Source organism: Salvelinus namaycush, chromosome 5 (assembly GCF_016432855.1).
Source record: "Salvelinus namaycush isolate Seneca chromosome 5, SaNama_1.0, whole genome shotgun sequence".
Classification (NCBI taxonomy): Eukaryota; Metazoa; Chordata; class Actinopteri; order Salmoniformes; family Salmonidae; genus Salvelinus; species Salvelinus namaycush.
Window position 1 is genome coordinate 70,923,432 of NC_052311.1, and position 27,496 is coordinate 70,950,927.

Sequence of the window (27,496 nt, forward strand, 5' to 3'; positions counted from 1 at the left end):
CAGAGACTTGTCCTGAAGCCACTCCTGCATTGTCTTGGCTGTGTGCTTAGGGTCATTGTCCTGTTGGAAGGTGAACCTTCTCCACAGTCTGAGGTCCTGAGTGCTCTGGAGCAGGTTTTCATCAAGGATCTCTCTGTACTTTGCTCTGTTCATCTTCCCCTCGATCCTGACTAGTCTCTCAGTCCCTGCCGCTGAAAAACATCCCCACAGCATGATGCTGCCACCACCATGCTTCACCGTAGAGATGGTGCCAGGTTTCCTCCAGACGTGACGCTTGGCACTCAGGCCACAGAGTTTAATCTAGAGCAGAGAATCTTGTTTCTCATGGTCTGAGAGTCAAATTGGCAAATTCCAAGCGGGCTGTCATGTGCCTTTTACTGAGGAGTGGCTTCCGTCTGGCCACTCTACCATAAAGAACTGATTGGTGGAGTGCTGCAGAGATGGTTGTCCTTCTGGAAGGTTCTCCCATCTCCACAGAAGAACTCTGGAGCTCTATCAGAGTGACCATCGGGTTCTTGGTTACCTCCCTGACCAAGGCCCTTCTTCCCCGATTGCTCAATTTGGCCGGGAGGCCAGCTCTAGGAAGAGTTTGGAACCACCAAGACTTCTTCCATTTAAGAATGATGGAGGCCACTGTGTTCTTGGGGACCTCACTGCTGCAGAAATGTTTTGGTACCCTTCCCCAGATCTGTGCCTCAACACAGTCTTGTCTCGGAGCTCTAGGAATAATTCCTTCGACCTCATGGCTTGGTTTTTGCTCTGACATGCACTGTCAACTGTGGGACCTTATATAAACAGGTGTGGGCCTTTCCAAATCATGTCCAATCAATTTAATTTACCACAGGTGGACTCCAATCAAGTTGTAGAAACATCAAGGATGATCAATGGAAACAGGATGAATAAGGCGGTAACGTTTTAAAAAATGCCGAAAAATTCAAGGGGTCTGAATACTTTCCAAAACGCACGCGCTCTCTCTCTCTCTCCCTCCAAGATCTGGGTCAGCCACTGTCACAACTATTTGCATGTACCGCAGGGCAGCTCTCTAAGCCCTCTACTGTTTTCTTTTTTTACCAATGACCTGCCACTGGTATTACACAAAGCATGTGTGTCCATGTATGCTGATGATTAAACCGTATACGCATCAGCAACCACAGCTAATGAAGTCACTGAATCCTTAACAAAGAGTTGCAGTCTGTTTTGGAGTGGGTGGCCAGTAATAAACTGGTCCTGAACATCTCTAAAACTAACAGCATTGTACTTGGTACACATCATTCCCTAAGTTCTAGACCTCAGCTGAATCTGGTAATGAATGTTGTGGCTGTTGAACAAGTTGAGGAGACTAAATTACTTGATGTTACCGTAGATTGTAAACTGTCATGGTCAAAACATATAGATTCAATGGTTGGAAAGATGCTTTTTTGACACCACACTCCACAGGCTCTAGTTGTATCTTATCTTGATTATTGTCCAGTCATATGGTCAAGTGCTGCAAAGAAAGACCTACCGTAGTTAAGCTCCAGCTGGCCCAGAACAGAGCGGCACGTCTTGCTCTTCATTGTAATCAGAGGGCTAATATTAACACTATGCATGCCAGTCTCTCTTGGCTAAGAGTTGAGGAAAGACTGACTGTTTCTTATAAAAACAAGAAGTGACGCAATGTGTTGGAAATTCCAAATTGTTTGCATAGTCAACTTACACACAGGACTGACACACACACACACACACACACACACACACACACACACACACACACACACACACACACACACACACACACACACACACACACACACACAATCACACACCCCACCAGACATGCCACAAGGGGTCTTTTCACAGCCCCCAGGTCCAAAACAAATTCAAGGAAGTGTACAGTATTATACAGAGCCATATGAGTGCATGGAACTCCCTTCCATCTTATATAGCACAAGTGAACCGCAAACCTGGTTTCAAAAAACAGATAAACCAACACCTCACAGCACAAGGCCTCTCCCGCATGTGACCTACTTGTTGTGCATATGTACTGACATGTATGTATAACCGATCGATGTGCGCACACACACACACACGTTAATGTTTTTAAATTGTCAAGTCTTTTGTCTCAAATGTCTTTTTTGTTATGTGTCGTACCCCAGTCAGACCCCAGTCAGACACCAGTCAGACCTCAGTCGGAACCCCAGTCGGAACCCCAGTAAGACCCCAGTCGGAACCCCAGTCGGAACCCCAGTCGGAACCCCAGTAAGACCCCAGTCGGAACCCCAGTCGGAACCCCAGTAAGACCTGTCGGAACCCCAGTCGGAACCCCAGTAAGACCTGTCGGAACCCCAGTCGGAACCCCAGTAAGACCCCAGTTGGAACCCCAGTCGGAACCCAGTCGGAACCCCAGTAAGACCCCAGTCGGAACCCCAGTAAGACCCCAGTTGGAACCCCAGTCGGAACCCCAGTAAGACCCCAGTTGGAACCCCAGTAAGACCCCAGTCGGAACCCCAGTAAGACCCCAGTCGGAACCCCAGTCGGAACCCCAGTAAGACCCCAGTCGGAACCCCAGTCGGAACCCCAGTAAGACCTGTCGGAACCCCAGTCGGAACCCCAGTAAGACCTGTCGGAACCCCAGTCGGAACCCCAGTAAGACCCCAGTTGGAACCCCAGTCGGAACCCAGTCGGAACCCCAGTAAGACCCCAGTCGGAACCCCAGTAAGACCCCAGTTGGAACCCCAGTCGGAACCCCAGTAAGACCCCAGTTGGAACCCCAGTAAGACCCCAGTCGGAACCCCAGTTGGACCCCAGTCACACCCAGTAAGACTAGCTGTCGCCATTGAAGATCCTAATAATTCAAATCAAACTAGCTGACTCCATGATGAAGGACGTCTCTGCTGAAATCCACCAAAGGAGTGGTGCAGAGACCATGTTTTGTGGAATTCAGGTCCGACTATATGAATAAAATGTATTATGAAACGCTTACCGTGTACCTATGTTTGTTCTTTAGTTGCTTGCCTTTCTTTGTTAGCTGAAATGAAGCTAATCAAATACAACCACCGACAGTTTGCCCGTTGCTGTTGCTCTAAGATGGCAACTCAGCGCAAATTAGCATTTGTCAATTGAATCTCAACAAGGAAACAGGATGTTTTTGAATAACGTTTATTGAAAAAGTATGGATTTCAGCTAACAAAGAAAGGCACGCAACTACAGAGGACAAACACAGGTACAAGTTAAGCGTTTCATAATTATAATATATATTTTTTGAAGTATTGACCTTGGGCGAATCAATGTAGTCTTTGCTGAATTCCACAAAGCCTAATCTCTGCTTCACTCATTGGTGGATTTCATCAGAAACTTCCTTCACCATGGAGTGGAGTTTAGTCAGCAAGTTATATCAAAGCAAGTCGGTGTGTGTGTGTGTGTGTGTGTGTGTGTGTGTGCGCGCGCGCGCGTAGGGAGCTGAAGGCCTGCAGCCAAGTCATCATTATGAAGGATTAAACAAACAGCAACAACAGGTTATCAGTCCTTGAGGACATGTAGTGTAACGGCTCACCTGTTTGATGTAGTCTATGAGGCTGGAGATGCTGCCCATCTCCAACTTCACCTTGTCCAGAGGTTCCAGCCACTGACTCAGCTCTGGAACACAACACCAACACTGAGAGGATCACTTAGTGTTGCAGTTCACCTTTGCAAGGAATTCTGAATATAATTTAACACATGTTTTTTGTTGTTTTTTGGGGGGTACTTTTCTCCCCAATTTCGTAATATCCAATTGATAGTAACAGTCTTGTCCGATCGCTGCAACTCCCCTGCGGACTCGGGAGAGGCGAAGGTTGAGAGCCATGTGTCCTCCGAAACACGACCCGCACTGCTTCTTGAAACACCGCTCGCTTAACCCGGAAGCCAGCCGCACCAACATGTCGGAGGAAACACCGTCCAGCTGGCGACCGAAGCCAGCTTGCAGGCGCCCGGCCCACCACAAGGAGTCGCTAGAGCGCGATAGGACAAGGATATCTCAGCCCGGCCAAACCCTCCCCTAACCCGGACGACGCTGGGCCAATTGTGCGCCGCCTCATGGGTCTCCCGGTCACGGCCGACTGTGACACAGCCTGGGATCGAATCCGTCGATGCAGTGCCATAGACCGCTGCGCCACTCGGGAGGCCTTCAACACATTTCTAAGGGGTGATGGGTAGGGCTATGTCATTACAATGATAGAGGTGGGTGTAGAAGTATTTTTAAGATGAAGGTTAAGGGAATACCAGTTCACCCACTGTTGATAAGGTTGGTTTGGAGTTACAGGTCAGAGGTTAGGGGTTAAGGTTGGATACCAACCTGGCATTGTTAGTCAGGGGTCAGGAGCTACGCACCCTGTAGTTTAGCGTTGGTGTCATCAGCCTTGGCCAGGATGAGTAGAGGAGCAGCGTGTTGTTCCATGGTACGGAGATCACTGGAGTTCTGAACCACCATCAGCACCAGCATACACGCATAGTTATAGGTCACCGCCTTCCGGGCCTTGGCCTCCCCGTGTCCGTCCTTGCTGTGGTGCTGCAGCAGCGTAACCAGACAGGAGAGGTTGTTCTCCAGGCTGAAGACGTGGGCCACAGCGCTCCTCCCAGTCTGTGTGAAGGTGATGAGGTAGAGGGCATGGAGCATGCTCAGTACCTCTGCACTGTCCCCCTCTTCTAGCCCCACCCCTCCCTCCCCGCCGGCAGTCACGTGACTCATCAGCTCAGACACGCTCTGGAGGGCATGCAGCGCCTGCATCAGCCACACCCCCAAACCCTCTTCGCCCAATACGGGGCACGAGAACCCGCCGTCGCCCCCAGTGACCATAGGCTCCTCTCCCTCAACCTCGGCGACGGTTGCTAGGAGGCGGAGCAGCAGGTTGGTAGGCGTGGGCTGGGCCAGCATGAAAAGCAGTCCTGATTGGGTGAGAGACAGAAAGTGCAGGACTTCCCTGACAGCGTGAGTGACACCTGTATGCCCCGCCGCCACTGCTGCTGACAACGCCACCGCCGAGCTCTCCAGGAAGTGACATGCATGCATGTACCTGTGGGGTGGGGGGAAGAGTTATTAGTACAAATGACTGTGTGTGTGTGCGTGTGTGCGTGTGTGTGTGTGTGTTTGGTGTTGTACCTACCTGTACAGTGTAGGGTAGGGGTCGTCTCTCTCCTGTGGACCCGTAATGCGTGCGGTTGTAGGGAAGGCCTTTCCAGGGGGCTGGACCATGGTGTGGGGGGCGGTCTCTAGAAGATGATGTAACTCTTCTAGAACCCCAGCCAACCTATCCAGCTCAGCCTCGCTGACAGGGGAGGGGCCTAATGATGTCTCCTCCTCCATGGCTATGTCAGGCTCCTCACCCTCATCCTGAAATATAACACTGATAATTCTTATATACTGATATTCTGTAGTAATTATGTGGACAGTAGAACCTCAGTCATAGAAACCCCAGAGTTCCACACTGAACTGGGAACTGGTTATGAAATGGGAAACTTTATCAGACCCAAATAACTGTTCTTAAAACGCAGATCTCCAGTCAGTGTGTGCTTACCTGCAGAGGTTCGCTCCAGGCTGCCGCTGTCCTCTGCAGATCAGTCATAACCTCATAGGCGTGGCTTTTCTGCAGAATGGCGTTGCCCGCGGTTACCACCCGCACGGTTTCCTCCCCCAGGAACAACTGCACCAACCGCTGCGGGGGGAGGGGGGGGGGGGGGACACAACCTCAGTTAGAAACACACGCAGCCTCTCCTATTATAAGGTCTTCATGTGTACCGTATGTCTATGGCTTCTCTCACCTGGTATCCACTCCTCTCTATCTCCCCCTCCTGTAGGAAGGCCTCCACACCAGCGGGGGCACTGGTCAGAGCATCCAGAGCCCTCAGGATACACAGCTTCAGCGTGGACGACACATGGTCCACCTGGAGCAGCTCTAGTAGGAGCTCCAGTGCTCCCTCGTGCAGCAACGCAGTGAGGCCCTGTGGGCACTCGGCCAAGCAGGAAGCCAGCTTAGCTCCAGCTTTCAGCTGCCTGAGGTTTAGAGCAATGGGTTGGGTCAGAGCTATCTCCATACTAAGACCCTGGAGAGCCCATTGGACCAGAGCTCCAATAGGCTCCTCCCATTCCCCCTGTCCAATCAGAAAGCCCAGCCCTCTAGCGAGCAGCCCTGATGCCTGCTCTAGGGCCGTGACCCAGCGGGAGTCACGGTCCTCTCCTATCCCAGCCAGGAGCTCTCTCATCTGGGCAACAACCTCAGCCTCTGCCCCTTCTCCACCTCCAGGCCCCTCTGGACCAACACAACCAGCCCCCCTAGCCCTCTCCAGCTGGGAGTCGAAGCGGGTCTTGTAGGGAGGGGTGAAGTAGAGCAGTGGGCGTAGCTCTCTTTCGTAGGGGTCGTACTGGACTGGGGGCACAGAGGCCAGGTCTTCAGGGGTGTAGTCAATGTCAAAACTGGGCAGCTTAAAACTCCCATTGTCCAAGTCATCCTCATCACTACTGATCTTCTCATAACCATCATCACCTGGAGAGAGGAGGGAGGGTGAGGAGGGAGGGTGAGGAGGGAGGGTGAGGAGGGAGAAATATTGTAAAACAACAAAAACACAAACACAGCAAAAGAAAAGGCCTCACTCACAACACTCACATAAGTTGTAAAACATTAATAACATGATGAAATTACAGTTCACTCAACCAAGAGTTAAGAATGTTAGAGAACCACAGCAGACAGGCACAGTTAGTTTGTCATGCAAGAGGATCTGATACTACAGCAGCAACAGCCATGGCTCTAAGCCTTATTATTACAACTGGTTAGGCTGGTTATAACAGCACAGAGCAGGGTGTAGGGTGGAGGGGTCTGAGCAGGGTGTAGGGTTAGGGTGGATGGGTCTGAACAGGGTGTAGGGTTGAGGGGTCTGAGCAGGGTATAGGGTGGAGGGGTCTGAACAGGGTGTAGGGTGGAGGGGTCTGAGCAGGGTGTAGGGGTCTGAGCAGGGTGTAGGGGTCTGAGCAGGGTGTAGGATTGAGGGGTCTGAGCAGGGTGTAGGGTTGAGGGGTCTGAGCAGGTTGTAGGGTTGAGGGGTCTGAGCAGGGTGTAGGGTTGGGGGTCTGAGCAGGGTGTAGGGTTGAGGGGTCTGAGCAGGGTGTACGGGTCTGAGCAGGGTGTAGGGTTGAGGGAACTTGCAGGGTGTAGGGTTGAGGGGTCTGAACAGGGTGTAGGGTTGAGCGGTCTGAGCAGGGTGTAGGGTTGAGGGGTCTGAGCAGGTGGTAGGGGTCTGAGCAGGGTGTAGGGTTGAGGGGTCTGAGCAGGGTGTAGGGTTGAGGGGTCTGAGCAGGGTGTAGGGTTGAGGGGTCTGAGCAGTGTGTAGGGGTCTGAGCAGGGTGTAGGGGTCTGAGCAGGGTGTAGGGTTGAGGGGTCTGAGCAGGGTGTAGGGTTGAGGGGTCTGAGCAGGGTGTAGGGGTCTGAGCAGGGTGTAGGGGTCTGAGCAGGGTGTAGGATTGAGGGGTCTGAGCAGGGTGTAGGATTGAGGGGTCTGAGCAGGGTGTAGGGTTGAGGGGTCTGAGCAGGTTGTAGGGTTGAGGGGTCTGAGCAGGGTGTAGGGTTGGGGGTCTGAGCAGGGTGTAGGGTTGGGGGTCTGAGCAGGGTGTAGGGTTGAGCGGTCTGAGCAGGGTGTAGGGTGGAGGGGTCTGAGCAGGGTGTAGGGTTGTGGGTCTGAGCAGGGTGTAGGGTTGTGGGTCTGAGCAGGGTGTAGGGTTGAGGGGTCTGAGCAGGGTGTAGGGTTGTGGGTCTGAGCAGGGTGTAGGGTTGAGAGGTCTGAGCAGGGTGTAGGGTTGGGGGTCTGAGCAGGGTGTAGGGTTGGGGGTCTGAGCAGGGTGTAGGGTTGAGGGGTCTGAGCAGGGTGTAGGGTGGAGGGGTCTGAGCAGGGTGTAGGGTGGAGGGGTCTGAGCAGGGTGTCGGGTTAGGGTGGAGGGGTCTGAACAGGGTGTAGGGTTGAGGGGTCTGAGCAGGGTGTAGGGTAGAGGGGTCTGAGCAGGGTGTAGGGTGGAGGGGTCTGAGCAGGGTGTAGGGTTTAGGAGTCTGAGCAGGGTGTAGGGTTGAGGGGTCTGAGCAGGGTGTAGGGTTGTGGGTCTGAGCAGGGTGTAGGGTTGGGGGTCTGAGCAGGGTGTAGGGTTGGGGGTCTGAGCAGGGTGTAGGGTTGAGGGGTCTGAGCAGGGTGTAGGGTGGAGGGGTCTGAGCAGGGTGTAGGGTTGAGCGGTCTGAGCAGGGTGTAGGGTTGAGGGGTCTGAGCAGGGTGTAGGGTTGAGGGGTCTGAGCAGGGTGTAGGGTTGTGGGTCTGAGCAGGGTGTAGGGTTGGGGGTCTGAGCAGGGTGTAGGGTTGGGGGTCTGAGCAGGGTGTAGGGTTGGGGGTCTGAGCAGGGTGTAGGGGTCTGAGCAGGGTGTAGGGTTGAGGGGTCTGAGCAGGGTGTAGGGTGGAGGGGTCTGAGCAGGGTGTAGGGTGGAGGGGTCTGAGCAGGGTGTAGGGTTAGGGTGGAGGGGTCTGAACAGGGTGTAGGGTTGAGGGGTCTGAGCAGGGTGCAGGGTGGAGGGGTCTGAACAGGGTGGAGGGGTCTGAGCAGGGTGTAGGGTTTAGGAGTCTGAGCAGGGTGTAGGGTTGAGGGGTCTGAGCAGGGTGTAGGGTTGTGGGTCTGAGCAGGGTGTAGGGTTGGGGGTCTGAGCAGGGTGTAGGGTTGGGGGTCTGAGCAGGGTGTAGGGGTCTGAGCAGGGTGTAGGGTTGAGGGGTCTGAGCAGGGTGTCGGGTTGAGGGGTCTGAGCAGGGTGTAGGGTTGAGGGGTCTGAACAGGGTGTAGGGTGGAGGGTTGAGGGGTCTGAGCAGGGTGTAGGGGTCTGAGCAGGGTGTAGGGTTGAGGGGTCTGAGCAGGGTGTAGGGTGAAGGGGTCTGAACAGGGTGTAGGGTTGAGGGGTCTGAGCAGGGTGTAGGGTGGAGGGGTCTGAACAGGGTGTAGGGTGGAGGGTTGAGGGGTCTGAGCAGTGTGTAGGGTATAGGGTGTAGGGGTCTGAGCAGGGTGTAGGGTTGAGGGGTCTGAGCAGGTTGTAGGGTTGAGGGGTCTGAGCAGGGTGTAGGGTGTAGGGGTCTGAGCAGGGTGTAGGGGTCTGAGCAGGGTGTAGGGTTGAGGGGTCTGAACAGGGTGGAGGGTGTAGGGGTCTGAGCAGGGTATAGGGTGGAGGGGTCTGAGCAGGGTGTAGGGTGTAGGGGTCTGAGCAGGGTGTAGGGGTCTGAGCAGGGTGTAGGGTTGAGGGGTCTGAGCAGGGTGTAGGGTTGAGGGGTCTGAGCAGGGTGTAGGGTTGAGGGGTCTGAGCAGGGTGTAGGGTTGAGGGGTCTGAGCAGGGTGTAGGGTTGAGGGGTCTGAGCACAGGGTGTAGGGGTCTGAGCAGGGTGTAGGGGTCTGAGCAGGGTGTAGGATTGAGGGGTCTGAGCAGGGTGTAGGATTGAGGGGTCTGAGCAGGGTGTAGGGTTGAGGGGTCTGAGCAGGTTGTAGGGTTGAGGGGTCTGAGCAGGGTGTAGGGTTGGGGGTCTGAGCAGGGTGTAGGGTGGAGGGGTCTGAGCAGGGTGTAGGGTTGAGCGGTCTGAGCAGGGTGTAGGGTTGAGGGGTCTGAGCAGGGTGTAGGGTTGAGGGGTCTGAGCAGGGTGTAGGGTTGTGGGTCTGAGCAGGGTGTAGGGTTGGGGGTCTGAGCAGGGTGTATGGGTCTGAGCAGGGTGTAGGGTTGAGGGGTCTGAGCAGGGTGTAGGGTTGTGGGTCTGAGCAGGGTGTAGGGTTGGGGGTCTGAGCAGGGTGTAGGGTTGGGGGTCTGAGCAGGGTGTAGGGTTGGGGGTCTGAGCAGGGTGTAGGGTTGAGGGGTCTGAGCAGGGTGTAGGGTGGAGGGGTCTGAGCAGGGTGTAGGGTGGAGGGGTCTGAGCAGGGTGTAGGGTGGAGGGGTCTGAGCAGGGTGTAGGGTGGAGGGGTCTGAGCAGGGTGTAGGGTTGAGGGGTCTGAGCAGGGTGTAGGGTGGAGGGGTCTGAACAGGGTGTAGGGTTGAGGGGTCTGAGCAGGGTGTAGGGTGGAGGGGTCTGAACAGGGTGGAGGGTGGAGGGGTCTGAGCAGGGTGTAGGGTGGAGGGGTCTGAACAGGGTGTAGGGTTGAGGGGTCTGAGCAGGGTGTAGGGTTTAGGAGTCTGAGCAGGGTGTAGGGTTGAGGGGTCTGAGCAGGGTGTAGGGTTGTGGGTCTGAGCAGGGTGTAGGGTTGGGGGTCTGAGCAGGGTGTAGGGTTGGGGGTCTGAGCAGGGTGTAGGGTTGAGGGGTCTGAGCAGGGTGTAGGGTTGAGCGGTCTGAGCAGGGTGTAGGGTTGAGGGGTCTGAGCAGGGTGTAGGGTTGTGGGGTCTGAGCAGGGTGTAGGGTGTAGGGGTCTGAGCAGGGTGTAGGGTTGTGGGTCTGAGCAGGGTGTAGGGTTGAGGGGTCTGAGCAGGGTGTAGGGTGTAGGGGTCTGAGCAGGGTGTAGGGTTGTGGGGTCTGAGCAGGGTGTAGGGTTGAGGGGTCTAAGCAGGGTGTAGGGTTGTGGGTCTGAGCAGGGTGTAGGGTTGTGGGTCTGAGCAGGGTGTAGGGTTGTGGGTCTGATCAGGGTGTAGGGTTGGGGGTCTGAGCAGGGTGTAGGGTTGGGGGTCTGAGCAGGGTGTAGGGGTCTGAGCAGGGTGTAGGGTTGAGAGGTCTGAGCAGGGTGTAGGGTGGAGGGGTCTGAGCAGGGTGTAGGGGTCTGAGCAGGGTGTAGGGTTAGGGTGGAGGGGTCTGAACAGGGTGTAGGGTTGAGGGGTCTGAGCAGGGTGTAGGGTGGAAGGGTCTGAACAGGGTGTAGGGTGGAGGGGTCTGAGCAGGGTGTAGGGTTTAGGAGTCTGAGCAGGGTGTAGGGTTGAGGGGTCTGAGCAGGGTGTAGGGTTGTGGGTCTGAGCAGGGTGTAGGGTTGGGGGTCTGAGCAGGGTGTAGGGTTGGGGGTCTGAGCAGGGTGTAGGGGTCTGAGCAGGGTGTAGGGTTGAGGGGTCTGAGCAGGGTGTAGGGTTGAGGGGTCTGAGCAGGGTGTAGGGTTGAGGGGTCTGAACAGGGTGTAGGGTGGAGGGTTGAGGGGTCTGAGCAGGGTGTAGGGGTCTGAGCAGGGTGTAGGGTTGAGGGGTCTGAGCAGGGTGTAGGGTGAAGGGGTCTGAACAGGGTGTAGGGTTGAGGGGTCTGAGCAGGGTGTAGGGTGGAGGGGTCTGAACAGGGTGTAGGGTGGAGGGTTGAGGGGTCTGAGCAGTGTGTAGGGTATAGGGTGTAGGGGTCTGAGCAGGGTGTAGGGTTGAGGGGTCTGAGCAGGTTGTAGGGTTGAGGGGTCTGAGCAGGGTGTAGGGTGTAGGGGTCTGAGCAGGGTGTAGGGGTCTGAGCAGGGTGTAGGGTTGAGGGGTCTGAACAGGGTGGAGGGTGTAGGGGTCTGAGCAGGGTGTAGGGTTGAGGGGTCTGAGCAGGTTGTAGGGTTGAGGGGTCTGAGCAGGGTGTAGGGGTCTGAGCAGGGTGTAGGGGTCTGAGCAGGGTGTAGGGTTGTGGGTCTGAGCAGGGTGTAGGGTTGGGGGTCTGAGCAGGGTGTAGGGTTGGGGGTCTGAGCAGGGTGTAGGGTTGGGGGTCTGAGCAGGGTGTAGGGTTGAGGGGTCTGAGCAGGGTGTAGGGTTGAGGGGTCTGAGCAGGGTGTAGGGTGGAGGGGTCTGCGCAGGGTGTAGGGTGGAGGGGTCTGAGCAGGGTGTAGGGTTAGGGTGGAGGGGTCTGAACAGGGTGTAGGGTTGAGGGGTCTGAGCAGGGTGTAGGGTTGGGGGTCTGAGCAGGGTGTAGGGTTGGGGGTCTGAGCAGGGTGTAGGGGTCTGAGCAGGGTGTAGGGTTGAGGGGTCTGAGCAGGGTGTCGGGTTGAGGGGTCTGAGCAGGGTGTAGGGTTGAGGGGTCTGAACAGGGTGTAGGGTTGGGGGTCTGAGCAGGGTGTAGGGTTGGGGGTCTGAGCAGGGTGTAGGGTTGGGGGTCTGAGCAGGGTGTAGGGGTCTGAGCAGGGTGTAGGGTTGAGGGGTCTGAGCAGGGTGGAGGGTGGAGGGGTCTGAGCAGGGTGTAGGGGTCTGAGCAGGGTGTAGGGTTGAGGGGTCTGAGCAGGGTGTAGGGTTGAGCGGTCTGAGCAGGGTGTAGGGTTGAGGGGTCTGAGCAGGGTGTAGGGTTGAGGGGTCTGAGCAGGGTGTAGGGTTGTGGGTCTGAGCAGGGTGTAGGGTTGGGGGTCTGAGCAGGGTGTAGGGTTGGGGGTCTGAGCAGGGTGTAGGGTTGAGGGGTCTGAACAGGGTGTAGGGGTCTGAACAGGGTGTAGGGGTCTGAGCAGGGTGTAGGGTTGAGGGGTCTGAGCAGGGTGTAGGGTTGTGGGTCTGAGCAGGGTGTAGGGTTGGAGGTCTGAGCAGGGTGTAGGGTTGGGGGTCTGAGCAGGGTGTAGGGTGGAGGGGTCTGAGCAGGGTGTAGGGTTAGGGTGGAGGGGTCTGAACAGGGTGTAGGGTTGAGGGGTCTGAGCAGGGTGTAGGGTGGAGGGGTCTGAACAGGGTGTAGGGTGGAGGGGTCTGAGCAGGGTGTAGGGTTTAGGAGTCTGAGCAGGGTGTAGGGTTGAGGGGTCTGAGCAGGGTGTAGGGTTGTGGGTCTGAGCAGGGTGTAGGGTTGGGGGTCTGAGCAGGGTGTAGGGTTGGGGGTCTGAGCAGGGTGTAGGGTTGAGGGGTCTGAGCAGGGTGTAGGGTGGAGGGGTCTGAGCAGGGTGTAGGGTTGTGGGTCTGAGCAGGGTGTAGGGTTGGGGGTCTGAGCAGGGTGTAGGGTTGGGGGTCTGAGCAGGGTGTAGGGTTGAGGGGTCTGAGCAGGGTGTAGGGTTGAGGGGTCTGAGCAGGGTGTAGGGGTCTGAGCAGGGTGTAGGATTGAGGGGTCTGAGCAGGGTGTAGGATTGAGGGGTCTGAGCAGGGTGTAGGGTTGAGGGGTCTGAGCAGGTTGTAGGGTTGAGGGGTCTGAGCAGGGTGTAGGGTTGGGGGTCTGAGCAGGGTGTAGGGTTGAGGGGTCTGAGCAGGGTGTAGGGTGGAGGGGTCTGAGCAGGGTGTAGGGTTGAGCGGTCTGAGCAGGGTGTAGGGTTGAGGGGTCTGAGCAGGGTGTAGGGTTGAGGGGTCTGAGCAGGGTGTAGGGTTGTGGGTCTGAGCAGGGTGTAGGGTTGGGGGTCTGAGCAGGGTGTAGGGGTCTGAGCAGGGTGTAGGGTTGAGGGGTCTGAGCAGGGTGTAGGGTGGAGGGGTCTGAGCAGGGTGTAGGGGTCTGAGCAGGGTGTAGGGTTGAGGGGTCTGAGCAGGGTGTAGGGTGGAGGGGTCTGAGCAGGGTGTAGGGTGGAGGGGTCTGAGCAGGGTGTAGGGTGGAGGGGTCTGAGCAGGGTGTAGGGTTAGGGTGGAGGGGTCTGAACAGGGTGTAGGGTTGAGGGGTCTGAGCAGGGTGTAGGGTGGAGGGGTCTGAACAGGGTGTAGGGTGGAGGGGTCTGAGCAGGGTGTAGGGTTTAGGAGTCTGAGCAGGGTGTAGGGTTGAGGGGTCTGAGCAGGGTGTAGGGTTGTGGGTCTGAGTAGGGTGTAGGGTTGAGGGGTCTGAGCAGGGTGTCGGGTTGAGGGGTCTGAGCAGGGTGTAGGGTTGAGGGGTCTGAGCAGGGTGTAGGGTTGAGGGGTCTGAGCAGGGTGTAGGGTTGAGGGGTCTGAGCAGGGTGTAGGGGTCTCAGCAGGGTGTAGGGTTAGGGTTGAGGGGTCTGAACAGGGTGTAGGGTTGGGGGTCTGAGCAGGGTGTAGGGTTGGGGGTCTGAGCAGGGTGTAGGGTTGAGGGGTCTGAGCAGGGTGTAGGGTTGAGGGGTCTGAGCAGGGTGTCGGGTTGAGGGGTCTGAGCAGGGTGTAGGGTTGAGGGGTCTGAGCAGGGTGTAGGGTTGAGGGGTCTGAACAGGGTGTAGGGGTCTGAACAGGGTGTAGGGGTCTGAGCAGGGTGTAGGGTTGAGGGGTCTGAGCAGGGTGTCGGGTTGAGGGGTCTGAGCAGGGTGTAGGGTTGAGGGGTCTGAACAGGGTGTAGGGTGGAGGGTTGAGGGGTCTGAGCAGGGTGTAGGGGTCTGAGCAGGGTGTAGGGTTGAGGGGTCTGAGCAGGGTGAAGGGGTCTGAACAGGGTGTAGGGTTGAGGGGTCTGAGCAGGGTGTAGGGTGGAGGGGTCTGAACAGGGTGTAGGGTGGAGGGTTGAGGGGTCTGAGCAGTGTGTAGGGTATAGGGTGTAGGGGTCTGAGCAGGGTGTAGGGTTGAGGGGTCTGAGCAGGTTGTAGGGTTGAGGGGTCTGAGCAGGGTGTAGGGTGTAGGGGTCTGAGCAGGGTGTAGGGGTCTGAGCAGGGTGTAGGGTTGAGGGGTCTGAACAGGGTGGAGGGTGTAGGGGTCTGAGCAGGGTATAGGGTGGAGGGGTCTGAGCAGGGTGTAGGGTTGAGGGGTCTGAGCAGGGTGGAGGGTTAGGGTGGAGGGGTCTGAGCAGGGTGTAGGGTTGAGGGGTCTGAGCAGGGTGTAGGGTTGAGGGGTCTGAGCAGGTTGTAGGGTTGAGGGGTCTGAGCAGGGTATAGGGTGTAGGGGTCTGAGCAGGGTGTAGGGTTGAGGGGTCTGAGCAGGGTGTAGGGTTAGGGTGGAGGGGTCTGAGCAGGGTGTAGGGTTGAGAGGTCTGAGCAGGGTGTAGGGTTGAGGGGTCTGAGCAGGTTGTAGGGTTGAGGGGTCTGAGCAGGGTGTAGGGGTCTGAGCAGGGTGTAGGGGTCTGAGCAGGGTGTAGGATTGAGGGGTCTGAGCAGGGTGTAGGGTTGAGGGGTCTGAGCAGGGTGTAGGGTTGAGGGGTCTGAGCAGGGTGTAGGGTGGAGGGGTCTGAGCAGGGTGTAGGATTGAGGGGTCTGAGCAGGGTGTAGGGTTGAGGGGTCTGAGCAGGGTGTAGGATTGAGGGGTCTGAGCAGGGTGTAGGGGTCTGAGCAGGGTGTAGGATTGAGTGGTCTGAGCAGGGTGTAGGGGTCTGAGCAGGGTGTAGGATTGAGTGGTCTGAACAGCATGCCAGAGCACACACACACTGTCTGTCCTGCGGTCACACAGGAGCCCCCCTACCTTCCTCCATCTCTTCCTCCTCCTCACCCTCATCCTCTTCCTCCTCCTCATCCTCAGGGGCGCTACACTCTGTCCGTGCATCGTCCTCTTCTTCCGGCTCTTCGTCCTCTTCCCCCTCCCCCTCTTCCTCAGGCTCGGAGTCTGAGTAGGGGTCGTCGGCAGGCAGTGAGCTGCGCTCAGGTGAGACCACCTCCAGGTAGTCCTCCCCTCTTTCAGTCGGCTCCGCCTTGGCCACTCCAACTGAGACAGTCACCATGGACACCACAGTCGGTTATCACGGCAACCAAAGAGGGCATCAGGTATACACGGATACAAGCTTGCACAAATACATGGAAATGTTTCTTTTGGCAAGGTTATCTAGTTGAATATACAGTATGAAATCTGTCCCTGTGAGATGAACATAGAGACGCAGAGAAGTGTGTGTGTGTGTGTGTGTGTTACCGGTCACTGGAACCGGCTCCTCATCATCATCATCTGGTGGGGGCGGTCCAGGAGGGGTGCGGGGGCCTCTGGGAGCTGGTCTGGGGGGACTGACATTATACTGCTCCTCCTTATCCCACTCTGAGACACACACAGTTTAGTCCACCTTGTGTTTTCCCTTTTGCCATGGAAAGTATGATAGTATTGTGATAGTGGTATCCTGGCAACCCTAGTATGAGTCTTTACCCACCTTGTTTGATGATCCTGTTGAGGCCAGTCTGTTGTTGTGGGGGTGGGGGAGGGGGAGGTGGGGGAGAGTCCCGGTCGTGACCATGTGACCTTTCTGCTGTACCGTACACCGCCACCGTCAGACTGGTGTACCATCCACGCAGCACCAGTCCATCTGTGTTCACCTACACAACACACACACTCACCATTACAAACACACAGCGACACACACAACACAGTTCACCTGTAGAGAGAACAGTGACCTTTCTACAGACAGAGGGGGAGGAGTCTTTACCTTTCCATTGGGCCTGAAAACGATGGACTTGTTTTCGTCATATTCAAAACTGTAAGGACGAGACAGCGAGAGAAAGAGAGACAGAATTATCACATTTCCATTAGTAGTGGAGCAGGCTACAGTAGAGGGGCTGATGTTCTCTCTCAGGTGAACAACAACGGCCTGTGAGCTCTTGACTAACATTAGGTTGTGCCTGTGTTCTCTGTTGGAATGATTGATGTGGCATTCTGGGTTCTACATTCTGTTGTGTGTGATTCTGCAGGTGCAGCAACAGGGCTAAGTTTCTGGCGACCCGTCTCGGAGTGAACAAGAACTAAGACAGTCGTCACAGATTGGTCTCTGCCCTGACAGGTTCTACAGGTGAGACTTGAGCTCTCAAATACTTTTATAGACACATTCTGGGAAGTGAAAAAAAGGGAGGGGCGGGGAGAGAGAAATAGACAGATACTGGGAGGGCAGGAGCGACAGAGAGAGACAGAGGAAGAGGTAGAGAGAGAGGGATACAGACAGAGAGAGGAAGAGGTAGAGAGAGAGGGATACAGACAGAGAGAGGAAGAGGTAGAGAGAGAGGGATACAGAGCTTGAGAGAAGTATAGGTATATTCGAGAACCCCTCTTTGGAAACAAGTGCTTTAATTAATACTTTTAAGTGCTATCCTCTGTGTCCACATTGTACATTTCTGTTGTATATATATTTTACACAAATACATTCAATTCAAATAGAAGGTACAAAGTGTTACTGACCTGCCCAGTCTGTGGAAGCAGGCGTTGCTGGGTTTAGTGAGGTTGTTGAAGAAAAGCTCCAGCTGGAAGGAATGAGGCGATGTCTCCCTGGAAAAACAGACAGGAACAGGATATGACATCACCACTCAGCCCCCCTTTCAGCCACATGAGAGATCCCGTCTGTCCGGTTACGATTACCTCACAAATCACCCAACTACCCCGGTGAGAATGAGGCCAAACTGAACATTACAGCTACATTTATCAATATTGCGTAGAAACTTCTATAAAATACTTCTTACGAACAGAATTTAGAACGTTCCTAAACATAGAAAAAGTGTGATTTATCAAACAATCCTACGAGCTTCATGCGTACACCGGTAGGAGATAATCGTTGATAAATACCAAATGTTCTCAGCCTCAGTGCTCGTGCACGACCTTGGCTATTTGCATTTTGAAATGCCCCCAATTAATCATACATGGTCAAAATCATCCCTTTAAAGCCCGTGGGGAATATACCACACCGTACCAGGATATACAACGTTGCAACCAAAGAAAGCTAAGAAAATAGGAGGTGCTAGTGTCAGAGATTGAGTACAACCAAAAGGGTTTATTTGTCTCTCAGTTGTGGCTTGACCAGTAAAACCATTAAGACTATGAGTTGCGTTAGCAATGGTAAATCTACTTCAAATGAGTAGACAACAGTCAGGAATAAGCCATCCATCCTCAACAGCTCCTTCCTGTAGGCGTATAGGCCAACATTGGCCACCACATTCAGCAGCGTCTTCTGCCCGTCACATAAATGATCACCTGCACATTAAGAGTGGAAGCCTTTTCTGTCCACATAGTTCAACTCGTTTTGGGATGGTGCTTTTATGGCGATGTGGGTGCCGTCTATTGCTCCGTTCGTATTTGGGAACCCATTGATGGCAAAGAAACCCCTCTTGACTTCAACCTGTTGGGCGACGGTGTGAGGAAATTGTACGTTACAGTTTGTTTTACTGAAAATTGCATCCAAAACACTGTCTCATCGAAGTTGTGAGATGCCAATCGGCAAGCTCCCGATGCCAAAACCTGAGGGTGGACAACACTTGGATGTGCACCGGAATGGCATGTGGTTGCCTTTTTAAAGTAAGTCTTAAGTCCTCACAAAAATCCTATAAGATTGGCTCATCACATATCATTTTCCAAAACCAATCGTTACTTTCTGAGCAAGATCATACTACTGCACAGATACTACTGCACTGTTGAAGCTACAAACACCAGCATTTCGCTACACCTGCAATAGCATCTGTTAAATATGTGTCAAATTTGATCAACCTCTCATTCAATTTCCTATTATTTCAAGTCTTTTATCATATTTCAACAATGGTTTCACTTTCACACGTGCCTCTAACTTTGGGCTCCCGAGTGGCGCAGCGGTCTAAGGCACTGCATCTCAGTGCAAGAGGCATCACTACAGTCCCTGGTTCGAATCACATCCTGCCGTGATTGGGCGTCCCATATTGGCCCATATTGGCGCACAATTGGCCCAGCACCATCTGGGTTTGGCCGGGGTAGGCTGTCATTGTAAATAAGAATGTGTTCTTAACTGACTTGCCTAGTTAAATAAAGGTTAAATAATAAATGACTGTACTTTATGTGAATTATTATAGTAACAAATGCACTGGTGGTCAAATGATATGCCTGTCAAGATATGTTGCATGAATTCACAATGGAAATACAATGACATCGAAAATGATTGAATTATTACTCCATCACAATTTCAGACATTTTCAACATATATTTCCCCCCCATTCTACGCTTGACAGTTCCCTTACACGTCGATCACACCGACAGCGTCATTACGTTTGGTACACTAGAAGTACATTCCCAATGGAAAACTGCATTTGGAACACTAGAAGTACATTCCCAATGGAATGCTGCGTTTGGTACACTAGAAGTACATTCCCAATGGAATGCTGCGTTTGGTACACTAGAAGTACATTCCCAATGGAATGCTGCGTTTGCCTTGCAGAATTGCGTTACAGTTTGTTCTATGTGGTGCATACATTGGATTTATTGAATTTATGCATCAAATTGTATGGTAGACGGTTTGCCATTAATGGTAGCAGAAGGTGAATGTTGAACTTTCGTTGAACACATATCCAGATGATGCTGCGTACCATTTTGTGCAATGAGGCTGTAGGTGTGATCAAGGCATTATTCCACCACTTGGCACTGTGTGAGCACGGTCATGGCAAATGTTCATATTGATAAATCGCACACTTTGCGCGGAAATGATCCCACGCATGGTTTACGCACATATTTGTACCTATGCATGATTGTTTGAGGCCCCTGAAGTTCCCCTCATACACATCCCAGTCTCAGATGTCACATGCACATAGCTAGGAGTATATATTTATTTAGCTCTCCCTTATACACCTTGAATGATGGTTTCTTACCCAAATGCCCGGTTGTCTGGCAGGCTGGTGTGTGCTTTAATTCCAGGGGGAATGACGCGCACCTCTGTGATCAGGACCCCACACGGGAACCGCATCACATCTACATTGCTCAGCTACAGACAGAATACATTTTAATCATTTCACTGTAAGGCCTACCACATCCGTTGTATTCGGCGTATGTGAAAAATAAAATGTGATTAGATTTTTATTTAGACCATGTTAGCGCACAACAAAAACAGTCAGCACTTTTTGTGCCATACAAAAACAAAAAGGGACAACTGGGAATTTCGTGTATTCATCTGCAGACAGTAACTGTAGGCTATATCTGTAAAGATGAACAGTCTGAAAACTGTCTGTGTAACGTAAACAGTGTGAGTCGCTAACTAGCAAGTAAACACACACGTTAGCTGTGTGACTAGCAAGCCGGTAAACAATCTGCGCACACGCCGTTGCCGACTGTCACGTTATCTGTTATGGCTAGCTAGTTTCGCGTATCCCTATCCCCGCTGCAACTCTATAAGAGACCACTGAATATAAGAACCCGTAACCTACTTAAAAACGTAATACCTTGCTAGGAAACAATGCATCACACTTAGTTTGGAAGGACGATTTAGTTATTATGCAAGGTGGCCACCGTGTTAGCATTAGCCTAGGGGAACGGGGGGATCAGAAGCTGTAGTTAGCTAGCTAACTGGAATCTCAGCAAAGTACACTCCTGGGATAAAATAGCAAGTGGTATTAACAAATTTAGCTACCTCTGCACTTTGATGTTTGAACGTATCCAGAAAAAGTAGTTCCGTTAAAGTGTCCCCCGCCATGTTTTTCTGTTTTCACTTGGGGTAAACTTCCGGATCTAGCCACAACGGTTTCCGGGTTTTAAAACCCGACGGCAAGCAGTTCTGTAAAGACAGACCCCGAATCAGTTTAAACCTAATTTGTTTTCAAATGAGTAAAACACAAACTGATCTGAAATCGGTGCATAGTGGAGAGTTCATCCAACATTATTCAGACTTCTTTCTGGCAATGGCACTCTCATAATAAGTTATTAAAGATGCCGTAATAATACAGGCAGTAGCCTGACTTTGAATATTTGATATATGTATTTTACAATAGCCTAAATGAAAACAATGGATCTACATATTTTTCATCATTGTTTATTTTTAAATAAGCCTTATACACTTTATTGTAATGATGTCACTGATTTGCCACGATTGGCTGGTCTCAATATTTTCTCAGCATTACATTGTTTTCAATAACATTTCCCACTGCAGCCTATATGCCAAGCGTAGCATTTGGAAATAGCCTGTCTACTCATGAATAGAGATAAAAACTAGGCAATGATCAGTTTGTAGGTTAGTATATGAGATTGTTGTTCTTCTCATGTATGTTGTTCAGGTTGGGCCGATGGGTTTGTCGCGATGCCGTGCCACGTCCCTGTTTGAAAGCACCAATAGGGACAGCACTCAGAAAGAGAAGGGGTATATTCATTACGGAAACCGTTTACAGGTTAAGAACCAAACGAAAGCAAACAGAGGAAACAAGAGTTTCTATTGGACAAATGCAGGTAGGTCCCTCTCCGTTTCGTCCCGTTTGTTTCCGTTTAAGAAGCGCTTTGCAACAGAATCGGCGTAATGAATACGCCCCATGCAGGTAGCTACCTGGGTCACGTGGACCGCAGCGCACACAGGTAGGTGCATCACAAAAAAAAAGGAACATTCACCATTACACTGCGATGAGGTGTGCCGGAGATTTTGCATAGATTACCAAGCAATCAAGAAGCCACTAAAAATATCTGGAGTTGCTGAGCACACCTTTGCGCATAGGTGTGTGGGTGGCTGGATTCTTTGGGTTCTATACTGTTCTGGGGGTGTAGCTGTAGGTTATTTTCTATTACTTTGGGTGTAATTAGAGTAGTTTCTTTTTGTATTTATCCTGAAAATGACGGCTCAGGTAGACTACCTGGTGGTGTTGTTCACCACCACATCTGGCGCTTGCGGAGACCTCTTGGGTTCGGACGAGACGGAGCTCGAGCAGTTGGTGTGGCAGCTCGTGGACTTGAAGAACAAAAAGGTAATCTTTAAAATATTTTCCTTTCTTTATTAAGAGAATATGATAATGACTATTTTTTTTTCAGGAGCTAGATTAGGTAATCTATAGAAAGACAAAGTATTCATCCAACATAACCAGAGTGCTCTCTGTGTCAATGTGCCCTATTTGGTTTAAAATACGACCACCTTTCTTCTGTTTATGAGGTCTAATGACAAAACTGATCATAAGTGTGCCATAAATCGGCTACTCCATTATGCATATTAAAGTGTGTTTTTTAAGTGTACACATTGTTATTTTAAATGTACTGAAGTGTGTGTGTTTTCTCTCTGGTCCAGTTGGGAAAGGTGAATGAGGTGTTAATACGGCCTGAGCACTCGGACCTTACAGAAGATTGTCTGGGGGAGAGAGAGGACAGCGAGGAGTCTGTCTCTACAGTCACAGGCTTGGAGCACGCGCTAAACCAGGTACAGACAGTATCTGTTGTCTCGTGGTTTTTTATGAAATACATGTTTGACCTCATCATATTCTGCTTTGCCATCCATTCCTCCTTCACTTGAAATCAGAGGCACCGATGCATTGATTGGAGTTTGATAACAATTGATTGTTTATTTAGGCCTTGATCCTGGGATATCTAATTATAATTGGCTAATAATGAATCATCATTTTCGATCCCTATAGAGTTTTACTTGACAGCCTGAGGGATAGTTGTAAAAGTCCATTGAGTGATGAGAAGGTGTGGATCTTTAGAGCTTAGTAATGCAAATGTCCACCCAATTTGCATAATGAGGCTTATACAATTAGAGTGCAATTAAAGTGCTTGTTCTCTGAAACCAAAAATATAAACCATACATAGACAAAAGACAATAGACAGACATACACACACAAACATCGATGACATCACCCCACAAATCGTTTCCAGCCACTCGAAAGTAACAACAAGCCATTCAAGTTGGACTTTATCACAAGCAGTAATTTGTAAGCCTATATTTGGATGTTTTTGTAAATATTTTGTCTACATGGTAATACTTTCAATTAAGGTAGACTCAGTTTAAATAGTCTATAAACAGCATTAATAGGTTGTTTATTAGTCAGTAGTAAACAGTTATAACTCATTGGATGAAATTGTGTACTGTGATCAACGTTTTGGCGCTTGCTGAATAATGAGATTATAAATGGCTGCATTGATATTCATCATCACAAGAATAATGATCACACTTTCAACCAATAAAATGTTAGTGGATTTTCAATATTACCAGTGAGTTGTTCTGTAATTGTTTATTACAGATTTATTATCTGATATTGATTTAAAGAGTTTACATTGTAGCTGATCTCTTCCTATGTTTTAAACAGTTCCATCTGAGATTGACCAATGAGGTGAACAGCTTGGGCGCGGGCACGTCAGTGTGTGTGTGTACGGACGGGCAGCTCCACATTCGCCAGGTTCTCCACCCCGAAGCTGCGGGCAAGGTAAGGGTACAGGCTGGCAGGGCGGGGAGCACAATTACCTCCAGCAGAAGCGTTTGGTGTTCACAGAACCATAAAGAAATGTGTTATGTCTGCTGTTCTGTCAAGATCCTGCTCTACATGATGTTGAAATGGGAGGTTGTCTTGACATATTGTCTTGGCTTTGTTTGAACATGAACGCGCGCACACACACAAGCACACACACACACACACACACACACACACACACACACACACACACACACACACACACACACACACACACACACACACACACACACACACACACACACACACACCGTTCTCCTATTACATCTTGAGTCCCCCCCTCACATCTAGTATGTTATACAGACCCATGGGGAACCTAACTTTATTGACATGAGTAAATATGTAAATGAGGGTAGTAAACAGACAGCGTAGCTCCTGATACGACCCAACACCTAACAGCTGTCAATGGTAGGCTGCACATGTTCTCTTCCTCCTCTCTACTGTTCAATCAATAATAATATGGTCAGAACGTTTTTAAAGGGGCATACTACAGTATATTTGGTCCGTGCAAGACTCAAACTCTGGTGATCCAAGCACATGCCACATTCAGTTCCCCTGGGTTAATGTATGTGACTTTACCCACTGGGCACACACTGGTTGAATCAACGTTGTTTCCACGTCATTTCAATAGAATTACGTTGAACCAACTTGGAATAGACGTTGAATTGACGTCTGTGCCCAGTGTGTAATGTCTGCAGTTGTCTTCCTCGGCAGAACCTGGCACTGCCAGAATGTTTCAACTCCTTTTTTGACCTGAAGAAAGAGTTCAGGAAGCACTTCCCCTCTGCAGACACCAAGAGCCTGGAGGTGCAGTACATGGCAGAATGTATCCTTACAACTGAGAAACACAGCAAAGACACTCACAGCAATGACACTCACAGCAATGACACTCACAGCAATGACACTCACAGCAATGACACTCACAGCAAAGACACTCACAGCAATGACACTCACAGTAATGACACTCACAGCAAAGACACTCACAGCAATGACACTCACAGCAATGACACTCACAGCAAAGACACTCACAGCAATGACACTCACAGTAATGACACTCACAGCAAAGACACTCACAGCAATGACACTCACAGCAATGACACTCACAGCAATGACACTCACAGCAAAGACACTCACAGTAATGACACTCACAGCAAAGACACTCACAGCAATGACACTCACAGCAATGACACTCACAGCAATGACACTCACAGCAAAGACACTCACAGCAATGACACTCACAGTAATGACACTCACAGCAAAGACACTCACAGCAATGACACTCACAGCAATGACACTCACAGCAATGACACTCACAGCAAAGATACTCACAGCAATGACACTCACAGCAAAGACACTCACAGCAAAGACACTCACAGCAATGACACTCACAGCAATGACACTCACAGCAATGACACTTGGTTCATTTTACAGCTTTGCATGAACCCTGCTTTTGTAGTGTAGCTTCATGCCGTTAGTGCATGTGTGTGTGTGTGTGTGATCGCGCGTGCGTGGTTGTGAGAGAGAGAGAGCACGAGAGTGTGTGTGATACTGACACACTCCCATGGGGGAGGCGTCTGCAGGCCTCAGGGTGTTGGCTGTGGGACTAGAGGTTTTGAAATGCAAATAGAGACACAATTGACGTGTCTCACTGTAGCTCCAAGAGGAACATGCTGTGTGTTGAGCCAACAGGACCAGCCCTACACACCTACCAGGAAGCAGGACTAACACACACACACATGCACACACACACCTTGCTTGCTCCTCTCCTGTAGTTTTCTCCTTGACCACGGTTTCCTCAGCTCTCAGTGTAACTGTGGAGCCAGTAGCCATATTGGAGCCGCCGGCCGTACTGGATCCAACGGCTGTGTTGGATCCGACGGCCATGTTGTCACCGGTCACATCAGCACTGCAGGTCCAGACCATGGCCAACATCGTCCTAGCCCTGCTATTGGAACCCTTATGTGAGTGACACACTAACTTACACAAACTCTGACTTTTCTCACAATGTTATCGTTGTTGCTTATCTTTGACTTCTGCTCTGGTCTTCTGTTTGTTGTAGGTCACACATTCTCAAACCCAGAGAGAGTCACTGAGAAGTTTGAAAGCGGCACTTGGTAACTAGACTCGTTAAGATAGATTAGCAGTAAGGTAGATGATATGATACTATTCATTGGTGTTCTTACATAGTTGGATGGAGCGGGTGAGTGATTTGATGCTAACTGGTGTGTGTGTGTGTGTGTGTCCATGTGCACGCGTGTGTGTAGCAGTAAGATGGAGCGTGTGTGTGACAACACAGTGATCAGAGCAAGGGGGTTGCCGTGGCAGTCATCTGACCAGGACATCGCTCGCTTCTTCAGAGGACTCAACATTGCCAAGTATGTGTGTTCAGTGTCTAGTGGTGTGTTGTGTTTGACTCGTTGCTGTTATGATGGTGTGTAGTGTATTGAAATAGTTTTAATAGCTGTAATGCTGTGTGTTGTCCAGAGGTGGTGCTGCGTTGTGTCTGAACGCCCAGGGTCGGAGGAACGGAGAGGCTATGGTCCGCTTCATCAGTGAAGAGCACAGAGACATGGCCCTGCAGAGACACAAACACCACATGGGCAACAGATACATAGAGGTCATCTGTTAATAACCTATTATCAACCTATTACTAACCCTAACCCTAACCAACGATACATAGAGGTCATCTGTTAATAACCTACTATCAACCTATTACTAACCCTCACCCTAACCAACGATACATAGAGGTCATCTGTTAATAACCTACTATCAACCTATTACTAACCCTCACCCTAACCAACGATACATAGAGGTCATCTGTTAATAACCTATTATCAACCTATTACTAACCCTCACCCTAACCAACGATACATAGAGGTCATCTGTTAATAACCTATTAACAACCTATTACTAACCCTCACCCTAACCAACGATACATAGAGGTCATCTGTTAATAACCTATTAACAACCTATTACTAACCCTCACCTTAACCAACAATACATAGAGGTCATCTGTTAATAACCTATTAACAACCTATTACTAACCCTCACCCTAACCAACGATACATAGAGGTCATCTGTTAATAACCTATTAACAACCTATTACTAACCCTCACCCTAACCAACAATACATAGAGGTCATCTGTTAATAACCTATTAACAACCTATTACTAACCCTCACCCTAACCAACGATACATAGAGGTCATCTGTTAATAACCTATTATCAACCTATTACTAACCCTCACCTTAACCAACAATACATAGAGGTCATCTGTTAATAACCTATTAACAACCTATTACTAACCCTCACCTTAACCAACAATACATAGAGGTCATCTGTTAATAACCTATTATCAACCTATTACTAACCCTCACCATCGATACATAGAGGTCATCTGTTAATAACCTATTATCAACCTATTACTAACCCTAACCCTAACCAACGGTACATAGACATAACCTGCTAATAACCTATTACTGACCCTAACCCTAACCAACTGTACATAGAGGTAACCTGTTAATAACCAATTACTAACCCTAACCAACGGTACATAGAGGTAACCTGTTAATAACCTTTTACTGACCCTAACCCTAACCAACGATACATAGAGGTAACCTGTTAATGACCTATAATCAACCTTTTACTAACCCTAACACTAACCAACGGTACATAGAGGTGACCTGTTAATAACCTATAATCAACCTTTTACTAACCCTAACACTAAACAACGATACATAGAGGTATCCTGTTAATAACCTATTATCAACCTTTTACTAACCCTACCACTAACCAACGATACATAGAGGTGACCTGTTAATAACCTATTATCAACCTTTTACTAACTCTATCTATGGTCTTGCTCAGATACTAACAACACCAATAAATAAGTAAACGTAACCTGTCAGTAACAGCTGGAGCCCAAAGAGCAGGAGTTAATGCCATGTCTTTTCTGCTGCAGGTGTACAAGACAACAGGAGAGGACTTCCTTAAGATAGCAGGCGGTACCTCCAGTGAGGTGGCGTTGTTTCTGTCTCGTGAGGACCAGGTGATTGTCAGGATGAGAGGTCTTCCCTTCACCGCCACACCTGACCAGGTGCTGGCCTTCTTCTCCCAGGGGGAGGGGCCTAAAGAGGCGTGTCCTGTCAGTGGTGACAAGGATGGCATCCTATTTGTGCGTTTCCCTGATGGAAGGCCGACAGGCGATGCCTTTGTCCTATTCGCCAGTGAGGAGCATGCTCAGTGCGCTCTCAGGAAGCACAAAGACATCCTGGGAAAGAGATACATTGAGCTGTTCAAGAGCACCGCCGCTGAGGTGCAACAGGTATGAAGAGGGGGAGGGTTTGTCTGTCTGTTAAGGTGCGACAGGTATGTCTGTGTGTTGGAGGAGGTGTGTGCGTCTGTCTGTTGAGGTGGAACGTGTGTGTCTGTGTTTTGGGGGAAGGGTGTGTTTGTCTGTCTGCTAAGGTGCAACAGGTAGAAAGAGAGAGAGCGGGAGGGAGTGAGCGTGCATGTGTGTGTGTGTGTGTTGGTGTGTGTGTGTGTTGGTATAGTCCTGGTGGGGGTTTCTGTAGGAAACCTAAGCAGAGGATTTAAAGGTTTAAGGGTGTGACACAGAGCTTCAATAGAACACGAAGATTTACTCTAATTAACAACTGGATGAGCGAGTGTG

The 27,496-nt window shown here is 51.0% G+C and overlaps 2 protein-coding genes across 2 annotated transcripts in view; one reads left to right on the forward strand and one right to left on the reverse strand.

Annotated features, from left to right (window-relative positions):
• The window catches only part of LOC120048859 (protein virilizer homolog), a 29,619-nt gene extending 9,510 nt beyond the window's left edge, over positions 1 to 20,109 (reverse strand). Inside the window, exons 1-12 of the mRNA XM_038995154.1 lie at positions 20,020 to 20,109; positions 19,265 to 19,377; positions 16,845 to 16,931; positions 16,102 to 16,150; positions 15,829 to 15,991; positions 15,600 to 15,719; positions 15,159 to 15,398; positions 5,776 to 6,497; positions 5,532 to 5,669; positions 5,121 to 5,347; positions 4,348 to 5,030; positions 3,533 to 3,615 (exon numbers count right to left, since the gene is read on the reverse strand). Coding sequence (XP_038851082.1) covers positions 3,533 to 3,615; positions 4,348 to 5,030; positions 5,121 to 5,347; positions 5,532 to 5,669; positions 5,776 to 6,497; positions 15,159 to 15,398; positions 15,600 to 15,719; positions 15,829 to 15,991; positions 16,102 to 16,150; positions 16,845 to 16,931; positions 19,265 to 19,377; positions 20,020 to 20,082 — 2,688 coding nt within the window. The 5' untranslated portion in view covers positions 20,083 to 20,109. The remainder of the gene's footprint in view (positions 1 to 3,532; positions 3,616 to 4,347; positions 5,031 to 5,120; positions 5,348 to 5,531; positions 5,670 to 5,775; positions 6,498 to 15,158; positions 15,399 to 15,599; positions 15,720 to 15,828; positions 15,992 to 16,101; positions 16,151 to 16,844; positions 16,932 to 19,264; positions 19,378 to 20,019) is intronic.
• A 938-nt stretch (positions 20,110 to 21,047) lies between these two features.
• On the forward strand, positions 21,048 to 27,154 carry LOC120047333 (epithelial splicing regulatory protein 1-like). The gene is made up of 9 exons (XM_038992857.1): positions 21,048 to 21,334; positions 21,649 to 21,777; positions 22,664 to 22,780; positions 23,540 to 23,651; positions 24,625 to 24,786; positions 24,885 to 24,939; positions 25,090 to 25,200; positions 25,310 to 25,442; positions 26,786 to 27,154. Exons 1-9 carry the CDS (start codon positions 21,203 to 21,205, stop codon positions 27,152 to 27,154), a joined length of 1,320 nt encoding a protein of 439 aa, XP_038848785.1. The 5' UTR covers positions 21,048 to 21,202.
• Positions 27,155 to 27,496: the final 342 nt, after the last annotated feature.

What these genes read in the sequence shown, in the direction of transcription:
- LOC120047333 (XM_038992857.1), top strand. Translation starts at nt 21,203, where the DNA reads ATGACGGCTCAGGTAGACTACCTGGTGGTGTTGTTCACCACCACATCT. An exon ending in CCTGCTATTGGAACCCTTAT is followed by an intron (nt 24,787 to 24,884) that starts GTGAGTGACACA and finishes TGTTTGTTGTAG; the next exon opens with GTCACACATTCTCAAACCCA. An exon ending in AGAGGACTCAACATTGCCAA is followed by an intron (nt 25,201 to 25,309) that starts GTATGTGTGTTC and finishes TGTGTTGTCCAG; the next exon opens with AGGTGGTGCTGCGTTGTGTC.